The sequence below is a fragment of the Centruroides sculpturatus genome, unplaced genomic scaffold (assembly GCF_000671375.1).
Source record: "Centruroides sculpturatus isolate CEXI.00-Female unplaced genomic scaffold, Cexi_2.0 scaffold509, whole genome shotgun sequence".
Lineage (NCBI taxonomy): Eukaryota > Metazoa > Arthropoda > Arachnida > Scorpiones > Buthidae > Centruroides > Centruroides sculpturatus.
Window position 1 is genome coordinate 344413 of NW_019384846.1, and position 18814 is coordinate 363226.

The window sequence follows — 18814 nt, forward strand, 5'->3', positions numbered from 1 at the left end:
TTATTATCAATGATCATAAATTGTATAAAATATGGTAATTGATTATGTAAGATATAACAAATTGCATTTTCTTAAAATGTTCAATGGTGTAATAATTTTTTGCTCATATCTTCATTAATTCATACATTAAATAATAAAGAATGATTATAATTATTTACATAAAGAGTTCTTATTCCAACACCTTCCTTTGAGTTTAATAAACTTAAGTTTTCTCTATACAGCATTTAAGCAGTCTTGTATACCTAATATTGATGCTAATATATTTAATTATTTATGATAATTTATGAAATGGTCTTCCGATTTCATCTGCCAAAATTTTAATTCAAATGGATTTTCTCACTGTACTAAGCTGCAACAGTAATTCATTCTACTAAATGTGTAAATGATTCTATAGACTGAAATATTGTTTCAATCTTCAGGAAAAATAATCATTGGTATTTAAAAATTAAGTCTATATTACTGTGAAGAATAACTTCAAGAGTTTTTCTATTGTAATTAATGATACTTAAGTAAATATGCATTTGTTGCCTTTCACATATCAAGAAATAATTGAGTTTTTTAAAATATTTTGCATTGATCAATGATGACTTCAGACAGTTGTTGTCTACTTACAGTTTTCTAAATATTTAACATTACCTACATTGGTAATAGTAAATTAGCTGTTTTTCACAAACCTTAAAGAAAAACTTTGAAAGAGTTTAAATCTGATAATCATATTGACTTGGAAATTACTCCAAACCAATCCATTGTATGGATAAATGCTTGTTCAAAAATGTTAATGTATTTGGATATATGATAGGATTTCATGTTAAAAAATATTTTTTGTTTTCAAATAACTAAGACATTAATCGCAACTCCATCAAGTCATAACTGATAGTCAGGTTCGACAAGACAGTCAGTTATTATTTTAATCTGAAAAAGATGATAAATGACAACACACCAAATTTCCTTAAATTTGAAAAAATACTTTTAAATTGCTCTTTAGAGTAATGTTGATTTAATTTCTGTACACACATTATTCTTTTACAAATAAATTTATATAATCTCTTACATCATTATAGACATATTTTGTCTAATGGCATCACATTCACATTCTTAATTGTTTAAATGTGCACGATATTAACCAATATGTGAAAATCAGTTTTACTTGTTGTGAAAGACCAATCTACTTGGCACTTTTTTTTTTAACTTGAAGCTTATTTTTTACACTCTGGTTAAAAATAAGTGACAAGTAAAAAACTTCTGTCTTTTAAAAGGTATGATATCATTCTATTACTAAGTTAAAATTAACTGTCCTCAAATTTATTTAGGATAATATTGTTACACTCTATGTATTTAAAATTACTTACCATTAGGTTATATATTTTCACCAAGATTCTAAATTCTACTTTGGTAATCTCTTGGGTAAATAACTACAAGTCTATTAAGAATATAAAATCTAAGATACAGAATGTTCATGAGCAATTTTTGCATTATTTTTATTTCTTACAAAACAAAGAAGTAACTAAGCTAATTCTTCCCTGACAACATGATGAAATGTAAAATCTTTCTTTCTTTGTTTTGCCTTATTTGCTCTTTAGTACATGATATAAGTCAGAATAATGCTGTGAAGGAAATTATAAAAACTGATTACAACAATTTTTTGGATTTTATTTGGTTACTAAAATAGTACATTGAAAGTTTCTCAACACTATTTCTAAGATGAAAAATTAATATTCTTATTTTCTCGTAATTGTTAACAGATAATAAGATGAAAAGTGGTTGTATAAGCATATAGAGCTAAGAATACATTTGTAATAAATAAAGTATCAAAAGAATACAAAATCATATTTAAGATGCTTATGTTTATAAAAAGAAAATAAAAACAAAAATTTGCCACTCCATTCCAAAATTCTATTCTGATGTCATAATTTCATTTAAATGAATGATATCCTTTGTTCTATGTCTAACTTCCTGCTCCTTTATTTAGCATTTACTAAGTAAAATATCTCTAAACATCAATTTTAATATCCTTTATAAGAATAACATTTATTACTATACCACAAAATCATTCTTTTCTTAATATCTGATGACCTATCAGATCACAGTTTTGAAAATGGTAGTAAAATTTTTCATGTCATTTTTCTAGAAACAAGAGTAAAAATCTAAAAAATATTTTGGATTTTTCTCTTATCTTGTTGGAATCATCTTGCTTTCTACTTGCATTATGTATTGTGTTGATCATAATATCAAAGAAATAATGAAACATGTAAAATCTTAATGGGAGCTTCAAGATGATCATAGAAAATTTTAGACTTTTTAAAGAATTAAACTATTAATTTAATATTTTTCTTTACCAAGAAAAAAACAAGCTGTAAAGTGAAATAAAGTAAGCAAAATTTAAAAATTATCTTCTCTAAGTCTTGAAGTAATTATTAAATTAGATGCCCATTAAATCTTTTATATAAATAATAGATTGTGTAAACATTTTTATTTTGCAGAAATTACTTCATGGTGAAAAATAATGGTAAAATTCTAGAAATTTCAAAGATTTTAAATAACTAATAGAACCAGAACCAGTCTTAATTAAATTTAATATTTCACTAATGTGAAAGGCAATAAAACATGTAATTTACCCAGTTTACAATTCTATGTTTTGAAAGAAATTCACCAAAATGCAATTGCTGTGAGACAGTCTACCATAATTTTTGGATTACAAAGATGTTTTTGCATTGAAATCGAACATACAGCAATCCAATTATATTGTTCACCAAGATGATGACAGATTATAAAGTTAATGACAGAAATTATTAAATGCTCTTTCAGCATGGTTACTAGTAAATGGGATTGAGTTGTATCAATTCTATTTACTTACCACTTTCATGCAGAAACACAATCTAACATTACTTTAGAAATCATAAATGTTATAAAGCTTTTCATAATACATATATTTTAAAAATACTGTATATTCTAATAGATTATTATTTGCCAAGTCATTTAGAATTGGAAATAAAATGTGGTATTAAGATTTTTTTTATCCACCATGTGTTTAGCTAGACAAGTGTTTCTCAACGGGGGCGATATCGCCCCCACATGGGCGTTTTTCCATGTTGAGGGGGCGATTTGTAACAATTTATATTTGGGGGGGGCGAAAAACAATTTTCTGGCTGATATAGTAAAACATTATATTAAGATTAATTAAATATTTTATTCGTTATATATTACAATAATTAAACAAATAACATTATACTAGTCACTAGTCTATTCAATGCAGTACAAATTTGGCGTTAGCCCTGGCCCACGGCATTGGAATTTTGAAGTGAAGGGGGCGATTCTACGTAACAGTTTTATTGAAGGGGGCAACGATTCATTAGAGGTTAAGGAACACTGAGCTAGACAGAGGAATGAATGTACACAAGTGGGTGCCACTGGTGTCATGGCACACCAATTGTCCAGTAAATTTTTTCTAAGAAAAAAGCTGATTTCTTGAGACTCTAATGGTCATCTTTTTCTTAAAAAATTTACTGAACAATCTATGGTGTCACAGCACCAGTGGCACCCCCTGTGCATACATCTTTGCAGGCCGACTCTCAATCAGGATGATCAATTGATAAGGAATGAAGCTCAAAATATCTAGTTTAAATCACAAAAGAAAATTTCTAAGGTTCAAACAGGATTGGAATCTAGGTCTGCAGAGCAACAGGTTGATGTGTTGGTCATTCAGCTATCTTTCTGCCATCTATTGGTGCTAAGAAGACTTAATTTCATAATACATCCATTTGGCATAACTATTACGAAATCCATTATCATATTTGAGAATGAGAATTGAAATTATAGTTCTAATAAAAAATTGGGATTTAGCACAGATTTGAGTTTCAATTCTCAAAAAAGTATATGAGTAAATTATTTTATTGTTGCATATTTTGTTTTGAAAGTTACTATAAATATATAGTTGATCACTTTTATGAGAAGCTGTCATATAAAATATGAGAGAGTAAATATCATATGAAAAAATTTATAAAATGAGAGATAAAATATTAAAATAAGCTTATGTAAAGAAATTTATTAAACATCAACCAGCTTGTTATCATTGATTTTGATATTAATGTTGAGTTTCAAATCATATTAGGTATACAATGTAGGATATCCAAGTGGTCTCTGATTATATATTTATCAGAAAATATGTTTTATTACAAAGAAAAACTTTTGTAATTGAATATATTTTGTTAATTAATTTTTTAAATGAGTTCCACATTAAAGTAAATTAATTAAATCTTTTTCTTGATGAACTGCAATGAAATTTTTATCTAAAGACTTCAACAGAACATTACAAATACAACAAATATACAATTAAAACAATTTAATTAAATAATTTCAGTTACAAAATAACACTGTCTGTATAAATTATTATTCTATCAATTTACTAAAATAAATAAACAAATTTAAGTTTTTTGGCACACCATATTTATATTTAGAATAATTTTAGTATTTATCTTTTGTCAAATAAAACAGTTTGTAAATATTTACTTTTGATATTTCCTTTAAATAAAATTGTTTATTTTGTTATCTAATGAGTGATTTTGTTATGAAAATGCATTATTTTTAAATTGTGATTATTAGAAAGGTAAGGTTATTTATTATAAATGTTGTAATGCAATTTAAATAATTCTGCTTGAAATATTTATGTTTTAGTTAACTTTACATGTTTTGAAGTTTATTATTGAGAATGTTTAATGAGAATTATATTCAATTTTTAATGTATTATTTAGTTTATGTAATTAATTTTAATATACTACATTATTATATATTTCTTGTTAATTTTATCATTAATTAATAATATTCTTCTACTTATGTCGGTTTATCTCGTGTCTTTATGGGGTTTCTCTTCCTCCAGGTCCGGACCATCTATCCTTGGAGCTGTCCATTAATTGCATGTATGGCTTATGACCCACTCCCTCCCTGTTATATAATAATGCACTTTTGGCACCTTTAATTATGTACATTTATGGACCCCTAACATTGATAAAATGATTTTAAAAAAGTTTTCTAGCTTATAGTTTATTCGTGTGACAGTAAGTAAGCTTATAAAAACAAATTTATATATCACTAATACCATTAAAAAAGTTTACATAGACAATGCCTTGGCCCCATCTCTCCCCATTGTATACAATGATGTACTTTTTGTGATTCCCTCCTCTTAAATTGTATGCATAATTAATGAATAACCCCTTCACAATATGTCAAGAAATGCCATCATATAAATGAATGACACCTTGTAAATTTATGTATCAAAATATTATTATATTCTTAAATATAATTAATATTGAAAAAATGTCAAATATATTTGTTTAATTTTAGCATAATTTAGTTAAATACAACTATAGTTACCTTTACAGCCTTAAGTGCTCCGTCAGTAATCTTCACTGAAAACTGATAGATTCGAATTGATGAGTGATGCTTTAACAGATTCCTGCCAATAGATTGACAGCAGAGTTTACCTTTTTTCAGAAATACTTGGATTTAAAAAATTAACTGTTATTAAAATAAAAGTAATGAGAATTTTAATACTTCTATAGACTGAATTCTTTTTACAGAATCTGTCTGTAAAAAGAATTCAGTCTGTTAAAATCTAGAATCTGTTAAAGTATAATTGTAAAAAGAATAATGATTTAACAGATTCTGTTGCTAGATTGGCAGATATTACAGTTATTTTGTTTAAAGAGGTCATCTAAGAGCTATGTTAATTAATTATTACTGAACTGTAAATGGGTGCCAGTTTTAATCAATACTTTGGATATTGTATTAAAACTTTAAGATTTAAAATATCAATTATACATGTAAAGAATAATATGATAAGAGGAAAGAAATGTCATCAATAATAATTTTTTTCTTTAAATTACGTTGTTATTTTCTGTAAATGAAGCTTTTTTTTTTTTTTTTTTGAGGATCTATGTAAGCAAAAGCACTGTATTATATTGATATAAATGTCATTTTTGGAACTTATTTTATCTTATCATCAGAATTATAAAAAAATTAAACAATCTTAATGTTATACAGAGTGACCACAAAGTCATGCACACTTTGAAACAGTATAACAGAAAAGATAATACAGTTTACTGCAATAGAAGAACAACTCAAACAGTTTTTGGGATTAAGTGACAGAGGGTATCACAAGCCATCCAAAATGAAAATTGCGACATTACAGGGGAAAAGGCACAGTGTGAGCTGTGGCTGTCTGAAACAAAATCATTGGTTACTGTTCAGAGACAATAGGATAATACATGAGAGATTATGGAAAGGCTCCTCCACACATTAACTCCATTAAGAGATGAATGTGGAATTTTAAGGATACAGGGTTGGTTGCTCAGTGGCAACTGTCTGTGTTATCTGAAACTGTATGTCAGCCCTGTATCTCTGGAAAATCAAGTTGATATGCATTATTAGAATTGCGCTGTTAAAAGTCAACTATATTGAAAATTCTATACAAATAACTAAGTTGCATGTGTACAAGGTACAAACTGTTCAAGTCGTTCAGCCAAATGATAAACCATAACTAATCGCTCCATTTGATTACCTTTATAATTGTTTCCAAGGTCTTTGATCTTCTCTTTCTTTTTTATAATTTGATTTATGAATTCATACAGTTTCATTTATTCATGTATTGATGAGGACAGTCAATACCTAACTAAAGTCTGTTTCTCTAATGAAGCAACTTTTCACCTGAGTGGCAAAATCAGCTGATACAACATTTGAATATGGGATTTGAAAATCCTTATATGGTACATGAACACATTCATGACAACCCAAAGGTAAATTTATGGTGTGGATTGCTTTACAGCTCCTGATTTGCAGAAAACAGTCAATGCAAATGTTTATTTGGGTTTGTTCAATTTCTTTGGCTTTCCACAGCTTCAGAAATTGCAATCATATGTCATATCCCAGCATTGTGATGCCCCTTATCATTGGTGTTTGGATGTTTGTACAAAGATGAAGTAAACTTTCCCAAAAAAATGGTTAGGTAGAACTGAGCTTATTCCATGGCCTCTCTAATCACTGGGCATAAACTCTAGATTTTTTATGGGGTTATGTTAAAGATTGTGTCTATACCTGGGTTCTCAAAATGGTCAATATCAACCCCTGGGAATTAGTAAAACATTTCCAGGAGTTGATTGGTAGTCTATTAAAAACAGTTCATTTAGTCTAATGGGTTAAGTATAAGGCAGTTCAGAATGTAAATTTTTACAATAAATAATTTTTTACTAAGAAAATGGTTTATGTATTAATAAAGTTTCCCCAGATTTATTTATTTATTATTAACTGTATTAACAAAACAGTAAAATAAAATACGAAATAAGAAGGTTGGTAAAAGGTTGAGGAATCCTCGAAGGGGTTGGCAGTCAAAATATTTTAGGGGCTCCTGGTCTATGCAATACCAATCACAAATTTAGTTATTCAGAAAATAAAAATCACTGATGCTATCCAACTGTAACTACAGACATGCTCAATAATCTGGTACGAGATTGAATTGCAGTTGGATATGTTGCAAGCTTCTAATGGTGCTCATGTAGAGTTGTATTGAAACATGAAAAAATATCATATGAGTTGTTATTCTATTGCCATAAACTGTATTATATTAGGTCAATTACCTTTTTCTTTTGTATTCTTTCAAAATGTGTGTAGGACTTTATGACAATCCTATATATTAATATAGATATAACTTTAATAAATTGGATATTAATCTACAAAAAATTTCAACATTAAGTTTTGAATTTATTATTATTTTTTATAAGTATAAAAAATAAGCATAAAGTACTGTAAATAACAAAAATGCATGAAATTCATTACCTTATTTTTTTAAGAGGAGGAAAAAAACAGATGATCTAAGCTCTTAATTTAACAGATGTATCATTAATATTAAAGAAAATTAATTGAAAGGAAGTTAAGTGTGTAAACAGATAAGAAAAATAAATGAAGAGGATCTGATTGAAGATTTTAAATTCTTTAAATCAGTTACAATTACAATTATGTGTAATAAGAATTTCTAAAAACTAATCAAATTATAATTTAATAATTATCTTGGGATTTAATCCAATTTGTAGCATTCAAAATTTCTAAATTAAGTGAATTAATTGGGCTAGCAATTATTTATGTATTTATTTTTTAATAACTGAAAAATAGAAATGATTTTATCAATTACCATAATGTACTGACTGGTTACAACATGGCACTGACTGGGTAACCAGTATACTTATATATGTAAAATTAATAGTTCTGGAAGCAAAGATTGGATGGAGGTCCAGGGGTAGTGATTACCATAATTTTGTGAAGATAACCTATAGCCACATGTACCTTGCAGAAAATGACTAGAACAGAAATGAAATCTTTGCAAAACCTGCATCACTATATCCCATGCCACCAGATGGTCATTTGAGGGCTTGACACTTACTGGTATACAGTTTAGATGCCATCCCAAACATTACAATATCATCTCAAACATTAAAACGTTGCTTTTTCTGTTTCACTTCTATTCACAGTTCTTTCTAGATGTAATAATAAAATAAGTGAAATGGATAAACAATACTGAAATGAAAAAACAAAATGTCATCAAAGGCCAACATTTTTTATTGCATCCCTTCAATTCTCTTTTATTTATCAAATAATAATAATAATAATGTAAATGTTAAATAAACTTGAAAAAATTTAAATATCAATAGCATTCATTGACATAGGTTTAAAAGTTGATCATTCAACTAAACAGAACTTTCTAAATAGTTCTCTGAGAGTTATTATGTAGAAAGGAAAAAATTATTGGAAACTACCAGCTTTTAAGATAGAAGTTCAAGCAGAAAAAATCTAACAATATAAATTAAAGTGTGGATTGATGCATAGAAAATGAACAGGGAGAATTAAAGATGAGGCCTGTGTTTTAAGATTTCAGGAAAATAACAGATGAATTCATATAAAGGATTTTTACATTTTCTAAGGATGTTTTCAATAAGTTTAGACCTAAGAAAAACTTTTTGTGATTTTGCAATTAAGAGTTAAAATCGGAAGATATTCTGCACCATTGTATAACTACTTTCATATTGGTTTTTAAACATAATTCACAAATTGTTTGCAAAATTATGGTAATAATTTTTAATAACTTAATAATTAGAATATTCTGACATATTGTTGCAGTCAGTATTATATTATTTGGTAAAGCATGCTACAGTTAGCATGTTGATAAACTGTTATAACGACAAGTTTCCAGACAAATGCATCCCATTGTAAAGAAAGGGAAGCCTAGCTTGTTGCAATGACAAGGATAGTAACTAGGCAAATGTGAAATGAACCCTTGATAAGCAAGAAATTATAAGATCCTGTATAATTTAGTAGTAAAGTTTATTAAAACTGATATTTTTTTATATTTACTATGATATCCTTATATGCATTAGAAAGATATTTGAAGTACATAAATATCATTGTATTGTTAAATCAGTAGAAACATTTAATAAATATCATTATTAAAAATTGCTAATTATATTTACGTAAATTAGGTTTTATCATTTATAAGTTTAGAAATGTTTCATGAATAAAAAATGTCTTAGTGTTATAAGAAATTAAATATTTATTTAATGATTAATGATAATTAAAAATCTTCATGATCTTTAACATTCAATTAGATATGTTATTACTGAACTCATGCAAAGTGATCTCCATAAAATCATTATTTCTCCACAACCCCTTACTACTGACCACATCAAAGTCTTTCTTTATCAGATACTCAGAGGTAAAAAAATTTACTTTACTTTTAGTTATTTCTAAATTATTATTTGTTTTAAAATAAAAACTTAACTTTACTATGGATGTATATGGCATGGTCTGTAACTCTGTTAACCAAGATGGTTAACCGAGTTACTCGGATCAAGACAAATGAAAACTTGTAGCAATTTATTAGAATGGCATAAATTCTTCATTGAACATAGAGGATTTTATTTGGAACAGTTTCTTTTAACTTGTCTAGTAGAAACTACAATAAAATGCTGACTGACTTTTAAGATTTTTGGTCCACCCTATATATTAGACAAACAGAAATTGTTGCTATCTGTAAGCAAATGAAGTTATATCATTTAAAATGTACTAAATTATTTTAATAAAAATATAAATAAATTGAAAATATGAGTTTGGCAATCTTAAATTTATAAAATTTCATTATTATTATTATTTTTTTATTTTAAGTGCCTTCTTATTTGTCCAGTTGCACACTGGACAAATAACGTGGGCACTTAAATTAATTTATAATTTTGGAAGTTTGAAAGTTTTTATTTTTGCTGTTTTAAAGTTCAATACAACTTAATCTTACTAAGAAATAAACAGAATTAATTATAAATAGATATGAGTGGTAATAGTTTATTATTTATCAATATTACTCTTCTATCATGCAGCATTTGGTTTTTGGTTTCTCTCATTGCCATAATTTTATATATGTTTCCAATAGGATATATTGAATAAACATAAAAATTGCATAATATTTTCCGTATTTTGTGTTTTTCATATATCAAATTGATGTCGGTAAACATCACTTTATTGAAATAGCTTTAAAGTTTCAATATTAATGTCTATTTTATCAAATTTGTTACAGGCCTCAAATACCTTCATTCGACACATATCTTGCATCGAGATATCAAACCTGGTAATCTGTTAGTCAATAGTAACTGTGTACTCAAGGTTAGTGATTGTTTCATTTATTTTATTTTATATTTATCTATACATAACATATTTTACATTTATTTTAAATAATTATTTTATATACAATAAAATTGATTTTATAAATAATAAACATCTAGTTCCTGTGCATGTTTTTCAATCTTGTCAATATAATTAAATATCTATATGGAGGATTTTTCAAATTATAATTCAACTAAACTTAGCCCAATAGCCCAAAAAATCCAGCATTTTGTTATTTTATTATTAAATATATGGGCATTTATGTTGGAAACATCGATTATAACTCAAAGAAGCAATTAAAACAAGGCATATGTAATATTACACCCCATTTAATTTACTTTTACCATTATAGTTTCATTTTATTTATTTCAGATACTAAGACACTGTTTCTTTTCATAACTTTGTTTCAAACATGTGAAAATATACTAAAAATACTGGTATTATAATCAGCCAATAAATTTATATATGTTAAAAATAAGAAAGGGAATAACATTTGTACAAAATCTATGTTATAATATACTAATTAAAGGCAATTATACAGATGTACATAAATGTAGATGTATATTTAAATTGTAATTTTCTACTTTAATAAAAATAATTCTTGTAATTATAATTTTATTTGATATCTTTCCAATAAGGCTACTATATTTAGTTGATGTGGATGATGATGACTTTATTCAACATTGTTTGTAATATAATAGCAAGTTTGATTATAAACGACCAAAGTACGGTACATAGTCTTTCAGTTTTCATCCATATATAGAGTCTTTTGCTTGTTTTAATTTAAATTTAATAGTATCAGTAAAAATAATTTCAGTTTTGTAACCAATTTTTCATCATTTTTTATTAATTAAGATGATTAAAATAAAAAAATTTTAGAACAAATGATTATTTTTTTTCAATAGAAATTCATCTCCATACATAGAAAACAAATATGTTCTGTTTAAAATGTAAAAAAAAAAGATTAATAATGGCAGTAAATAAAAAACATTTGTTTATAATAAATAGAACTTTTTTCAGGTCAAATTTAATTGACAAATGTTTTTGACATTCATCTATAATATTTATCAACATAAACTAATTACAGTATGTCCTTGATTATCAAGGATATATATCAAAGAATGTTTGTAATGGTGGCATATTTAATTTTACAGAGCACTAATACAGAATATTTAAATTTTAATGAATATAAATACCTGAAATTAAATGTCAATAAATACTTTTAACCACATACTTTACAATGATTAAAAGAGAAAATTATTTTTAAGAAATAGTTTTCTGACCTAGTATTTTTTTCAAATTAGATATGTGACTTTGGCTTAGCCCGTGTTGAAGAGCCAGATGAGAGCAAACATATGACCCAAGAAGTTGTCACTCAATACTATCGTGCTCCGGAATTACTCATGGGTGCCCACCACTACACATCTGCCGTTGATATCTGGTCTGTTGGATGCATATTTGCTGAACTACTTGGAAGACGAATACTGTTTCAAGCACAAACACCCATCCAGCAGGTAATATATTTCATCATAAACTCCATAATTTTATTATCAATTTTTATTACAAAAATTAAGTTATAAAAAATGTTTATTTATTATATTAGCTGGAACTCATCACAGATCTTCTGGGCACTCCCTCACTGGAAGATATGAAGTTGGCTTGCGAAGGAGCCCGTGCCCACATGACTCACCGACCACATAAACCTCCATCGCTTGCTGCTCTATATACTCTCTCTTCACAAGCGACACATGAGGCTGTACATCTGTTATGTCAGATGCTAGTTTTTAATCCAGTAAATTATATTTATAATCGAATACATATATTCAATAAAGAGCCTAGCCGGATAAGCTTGTGAAAAATGGCCCAAACCGAATTGATCTTTTATATGATATATCATTTTCCTTGGCATCAGACTATATCATAATAATTTTTAAATCCTTAATCCTTTTTATCTTATTGAAACTGGGGAAAACATGATTAATTTTTCATTATCTTGTGTTTTCTAATTATCATTTTACATCTGAAAAAATATCTTTTAGATTTTTCATTACAAAATTCAAATTTAAAAAATAAATAAGTAAAATTTAACATACATTTTTCTGATAGAAAATATGGAAGTACTGTTTCCATTTTTGTTTGTTTTTTTTTCTTGTTTTTCTTTTCTATAAATGTTTTCAAGGGGTGAAAAAGAGATTTTTTTTAAAGATGTGGACAATAGTTTAAAAAAATTAAAAACTAATTTTTAAAATTAATAATCAAAACTTTATTTGTTGCCAAATTGTATTAAAAATTGTTGCAGAATTGTTTTGTAATTATTCAATCTTTTTTCTATTTTATAACTATTTCTGCCTTGTGAGTGCTAAGAGACCTTTGTTGACCTGGCTCTCAGTTTGGCTAGGCCAACATTGGAATGGTCAGGTAATGAGAATGTTAGCCTGGCCAAGGATGGAGATAAACATATTCAGAATGGACTACCCTAAAACATTCTTTGGAGTTTTTGACTGCTTGTATTTGGTTCCAGATTCCCATAGTGGTAGGCTTACGTCAACCATCTAGCCATCCACTGTTGTTTGAATGTACAGGTATTCATAATTTCAAACTCTTCTTCAGATAATCTTTTTTTATCAAATGACTAAAGCAGCAATGATTTCCTGGAGGCATAAATATTCTGTTTATAAACAAGTGATTGTTGATGGGCATCAAATATTATATTTAGTTGAATAATCCAGGAATGAAACAATTTTTAGAACTTGAAACAAATCTTGAAAAATGGCATTTCTACATATTTACTTTGTGGATTTTAAAAATTCTCTTTTAAAACAAATAACAAATCGTCTACTTTTAAAGAAGCAGATATTCCTTTTGAAAACATTGGCAGTTCCTGAATGTAAGAAATAGAAGGAATATTCATCTTTTATATCCTTAGGACTTATTGCTTCACTCAATTTCCTTCATCCATTTTCAAATATGCCATCTTATGATGTTTAATTTATTACATATCTCCTGCAGCTATTTCTCTTAAAAGTTTATAATAATTTCTGCTTTTCCTGTAATTTCTGTAACTGTTTCCTTTGTTCAACTTACATATTACATTTATTGCATTTACAATGATTTGCATTTGTTTTCAGACATCTGAAATCATAAAAAGTTACTATAGATAGAGCATAAAGCATACCTTTTACGTTTCACTTTCTGATACAAATGAAAAAATTATAATAATAAGTGTGGTAAGTTGATTCCTATTTCCATATAACATTAAAGATTATCTAAAATAATAATTCTTTCCATATAAAATACAATGTAATAATATTAAGCTTTAGTAATGCTTAATAAGTTTAAAACAAGAATGAAAATTATTATTTTTTGATTTTTTTTCAATGTGAATTCCTTTTCAAAATATAAACAGATTTTTATACATGCAAATTTTTGACTGAAATACAAAAAAGTCCTGAAGTCATTTCTAATATGGTTTGGTGACAAAATAAAATTTTGATTATAAAAAAAATTGGTTTTTAATTTCTTTTTTTAACTACTCTGCATTTTTAAAAGAATCTGGGAAAAAAATGTTTTACATTTTGGAAACAGACCTACAGGAAAAAACTGGAGAAGATACTACCATATTTTTTATCAGAAAAATATATTTGAAATGTTACTTGTTATTATTTTTCAAATTGGATTTCATACCAAAAAATCTAAAATAAATTTTTAAGATGTAAAATGATAATGCAGGTGACACAATCTTTTTAAAATGCTCATAAAGTGAAGAGAAATTATTGAAAATCATATTTTCCTCGATATTTTTTTTTTGGTCAAAAATGGCTGAGAACTTGAGAATTGTTACACTACAGTTTTATGCCAAAGATAGAATGATAGATTAGATGATAGAGACCCCATTTAATTTGGTTTGGGAACACTTTTCACACACTTGCTTGATTAGGTCCTTTAAAGAATAATTTCAATGAATATAAACAATTATTTTATTTTTCTAGGATAAAAGGATTTCTTGTACTGATGCCTTGTCTCATCCCTATTTGGAAGAGGGAAGACTCCGATATCATTCCTGTATGTGCTGCTGCTGTCAAACGACAACTGCGGGACGACATTATGTGTCTGATTTCGAACCCATTGCTCCTCATCCATTTGATGATTCATTTGAAAGAAACTTATCATCTGTACATCAAGTAAAAGGTAAATGTTTAAAAATTTATTTGAATTGATTAAAATAAATATCTGAAATATTTAATTTATCCATAAACATACGATATATGATTAACTGGCATTATCATATTGCAAACATTATAGAAATAACATTAGTAATCCAGTTGAATTTTGAAATTAAATACAGGTAACCCCCATATAACACGGCACTTCTATAGCACGGATTCACTCTGACACGGTTCGAGAATTGCGTAAAACCCTCGTACAACATGAAATGTAATAAATTTTTACATACTTAAGTAATAATAGTTCACGAAAATTATTATTTTTGTGAACTATTAGTACTTAAGTATGTAAATTTTTTTCTCGCCTTCTGTCGATACATGTGGTCCTTCTCGAAACTTGTTTCAGTGTTGCCAGCTCTCGACGCTTCTGCTTCTGATGTTGCCAAATGTTTTTCCCTTATTCCACACTCACTTTATTCTTCATAAGTGTTTAGCACTATATAAGGAAATTTATAAAGATCTTTTAACTAGAAGCAAGCAATCTAAAATTACATACTTTTTGCAAAAGGTAAAGCATGGATCTGAAGATAATGCAGAAAAATACTAAGAAAATAAGGATAACTTGCCAAAAAGAAAACGCTCTCGGTTAATAGTGCTTTTAGTGATGACGAAGAGAACATTGTTCAATTTATATTAATATGTATCACTTAAATATCATTATTAAAATTTTCTTATCTTAATTATGAAAATATAATAGCATGTTTTTTAATTTTTGGAACTTAACCCTCCTTTTCGTATTAGTTCTTTGTTTCGTATAACACAGATTTGCATAACATGGCAATTGTTTGGAATGTAACTACCATGTTATACGGGGGTTACCTGTATTAGTAAATACTCCAAAATATACTTGTCTCTTTTTATTGATTTAAAGTTTATTAATGATTAAAATAATTTTGTATTATGAAAGTTATGTTATCATTGCTTCATAATAATAATAATAATATAATTATTATTGGGTTATACTCGGTTCACACCAGTGGCTGTGTACTATGCTGGACCAGAGTCAAGGCATAGCATCCAAAATAAAACTAAAATTAAATAATTGTGTCAGTGTCTGTATTCAGGAATTTCCTAACAATATGGCATATATTCAATAAAGTGGCCTTCTGTAATATTATGTATGTATTTCTATTCAATCGTAATGTTCCCAGGCTTTTGTGTATTGTGTGTGGTATCACACCTGTACAGGAGAGAACAACAGGCACAATAAGCACCTTATCCATCCTCCACGGATGCCTTATTTCCTGGGCGAGTTCTGTGTACTTGCTAATTTTTTCAGTGCATGTGTTTTGTACATTGTGAGTGTTTGGAATCACTATGTCTATAATGTATGTGATTTTATTGAGTTTGTCAATGAGTGTGATGTTTGATCTGTTGTGATAAATTGTTTTATCTGTGATTATGGCTCTGTCGTAATACATTTTGTGCGTGTTATTTTCCAATACTGTCTGTGGAATATACTTGTAGTATGGTTCGTGGATGTCTGCCAATTTGTGTTTCTTTGCAAGCTCTTGGTGTATTATATTTGCTACTTGATTATGTCTGTGTAAATAATCTGTCTGTGCCAAGAGCTTGCAACCAGAAGTGATGTGTTGTATAGTTTCTGGCAAGATGTGACACTTTCTGCATGTGTCATTTGTGAGTGTTGTATCTTTGAGTATGTGTTTTCTGTAGTTTTTAGTATTTATGACCTGATCCTGTATGGCAATCATGAATCCTTCTGTCTCCCCAAAGAGGCATCCCCGATCTAACCAGCTGTTTGACGCAGTTTTGTCAACTTTATTATTATTATTATTATTATTATTATTATTAACAATAACAACAAGTAAAATGGCAAGGCCGTATTTGGGACAAGACGATGTCTCGGAGACTCACTACTAAGCAGAATCACTTTGATGCTCAAGGCTGGTCTCATTCTCATTCTCCAATCTTCTTTGGTATTGCTGGTTTTGAGCGTGATCTTTCAAACTTCGCTGGCCACGGCCAAGAGGCATTTTTGGTGAAATTAACCTATCTAATTTTGAAATTTCTCTCTGTTGCGTGTCGCCCGGGTTGAATTTTTGTCGGGCATCGTTTTTCCATTTCACCATCTACTTTCAAAAATGTTCCGATGATGAAACGAGATATCTCAGGTCAACTGGTCAAGGTCAACACGTGGCAACCAGAGATATGTCGGGAATAACACGGGATAGGTAAATGGGATTTTTTTCAAAGATTCGTTTGTCAAAATTTGATTTCTCATTTCCAACAAGCAATGCAAGTACAAATCTTGCACTTCTGCCTGTTTGTAGAGAGTGTCACCATTTTGAATTTTATTTTGACTCAGTTCTCAGTCCCCAAGTACCTACAAGTCTGGTTTTTTTGTGCGTGCATGATTTGGGCACCTAATACTCTGTGCCAAATTGCAACTCCTGACATGTACTCCTTCATACCTCTAAGCTGGTAACACAGCAGGTAGTACGATTTTATAAACAAGACATAGTCTTGTCAATAATAATGATTAAATGATGTAGATGAATTAATTAAATATGGAAGATTCTGGAAAAGAGCAGACTAGAACTGAATTTGAATCTACAACTCAGTGTGAAAAGTTTGTAGATTCAATATTTGCTTTGATTTTGCTTTTATTTTATTTATTGATTTAACTTTAGTATAAATTAAATTCATTAATAAATATCAATGTTAAGCTTCAGATATAACTACTTTTTACAAAATTGCTGCAATATTTAAAAAACTGGATGTAAATATAAAATAAACATTTTTGAAAAATCAAAAAAATCCAGCAAACAAGAAAATTTAATGACTAATAAATGTTTTCAACGATATTTATCTATCATCATCAAGTTAACATATTTGCAAGTAGAATATAAATTGGAATGTACAAATTAAAAAACAGATGGAACACTCTCCCATTGGCAGAGGACACAAGCATCGAGGATGATGTATCCATACTGTAAAGATTTTTGGTGAATTTCAAAATGGTCTCGCACATCTGAGATAGTTTATGGCAACCATTCTTTGTCTTTTTGTTGGCTTTGAAGATTTCCTATCTCTGTAGATGTTTAAGGTCAGTCCTATGGTCAGTTGGATGTAGGAAGTGGGCTTCCTGAAGTCAACATTCATAATGATTGGCATAAATTATAAGGACACTGAACTATCTCAGACATATGGAAATCCATTTTTGAAATTCACTAAAAAATCCTTATCATACAGCTACATCATCCTTGACACTTGCAATCTCCTTCTATGGGATTGTGTTCTATTTGTTTTAAAATTTATACATTTCAGTTAATATTTTATTTTTGAACATGTTAACCTGGTGATGAACTTTGGATATGGTTGAAATCATTTGTTAATTGTTAATTTTTCTTATTTGCTGGATTTTTTGGTGTTTTAGAAATGCTTATTTTATAATTACTTTTTAAGAGTTGAAATATAAAAAAAAAAAACCTTTCTGAAAATCTATCTTTAGAGGCTTAAAAGTCAAGTTTTTAAAAGTTAATCTAGAAATTTTTTAGACACAGAAAAAATACTACTATTAAAAAATTCATAATTTAAATTTTAAGCCTCTAAAAATGAATTTATACTCAAAAACAATTGATATTTTGTTTTTATGCATTTGTATCAATATATAATAAAGCACAATTATATATGAAGATTTTAATTTATTATAAGCAGTCAATCAGATTTCTTATATTTAGTTTTAAAATAAAAATTAAAATCAAATATATATTATGAAGTGTTAAAAGAAAAATGTAATAAGTATATTATATGAAAGATTATGAATTAATATTCTTATTCTCCAACAGATTGAAACTAAAAAAAAAATAGAATAAACTTTGAAAAACTGACTAGATATATGTTTATTATTCTATCAGATAAATGTTTAATTTAATATATAT

General features: G+C 27.7%; 1 protein-coding gene across 2 annotated transcripts in view; it reads left to right on the forward strand.

Moving 5' to 3' along the window:
• Positions 1-18814, forward strand: part of LOC111630388 (serine/threonine-protein kinase NLK-like) — a 63958-nt gene that overhangs the window by 18642 nt on the left and 26502 nt on the right. For both annotated transcript variants that reach the window (XR_002757519.1, XM_023374478.1), the window contains exons 4-8: positions 9645-9751; positions 10604-10689; positions 11994-12203; positions 12293-12481; positions 14679-14877. Coding sequence is in view for 1 of the 2 variants with exons in the window: in XM_023374478.1 (XP_023230246.1) it covers positions 9645-9751; positions 10604-10689; positions 11994-12203; positions 12293-12481; positions 14679-14877 (791 nt within the window). In the remaining variant the exon portion in view is untranslated. The remainder of the gene's footprint in view (positions 1-9644; positions 9752-10603; positions 10690-11993; positions 12204-12292; positions 12482-14678; positions 14878-18814) is intronic.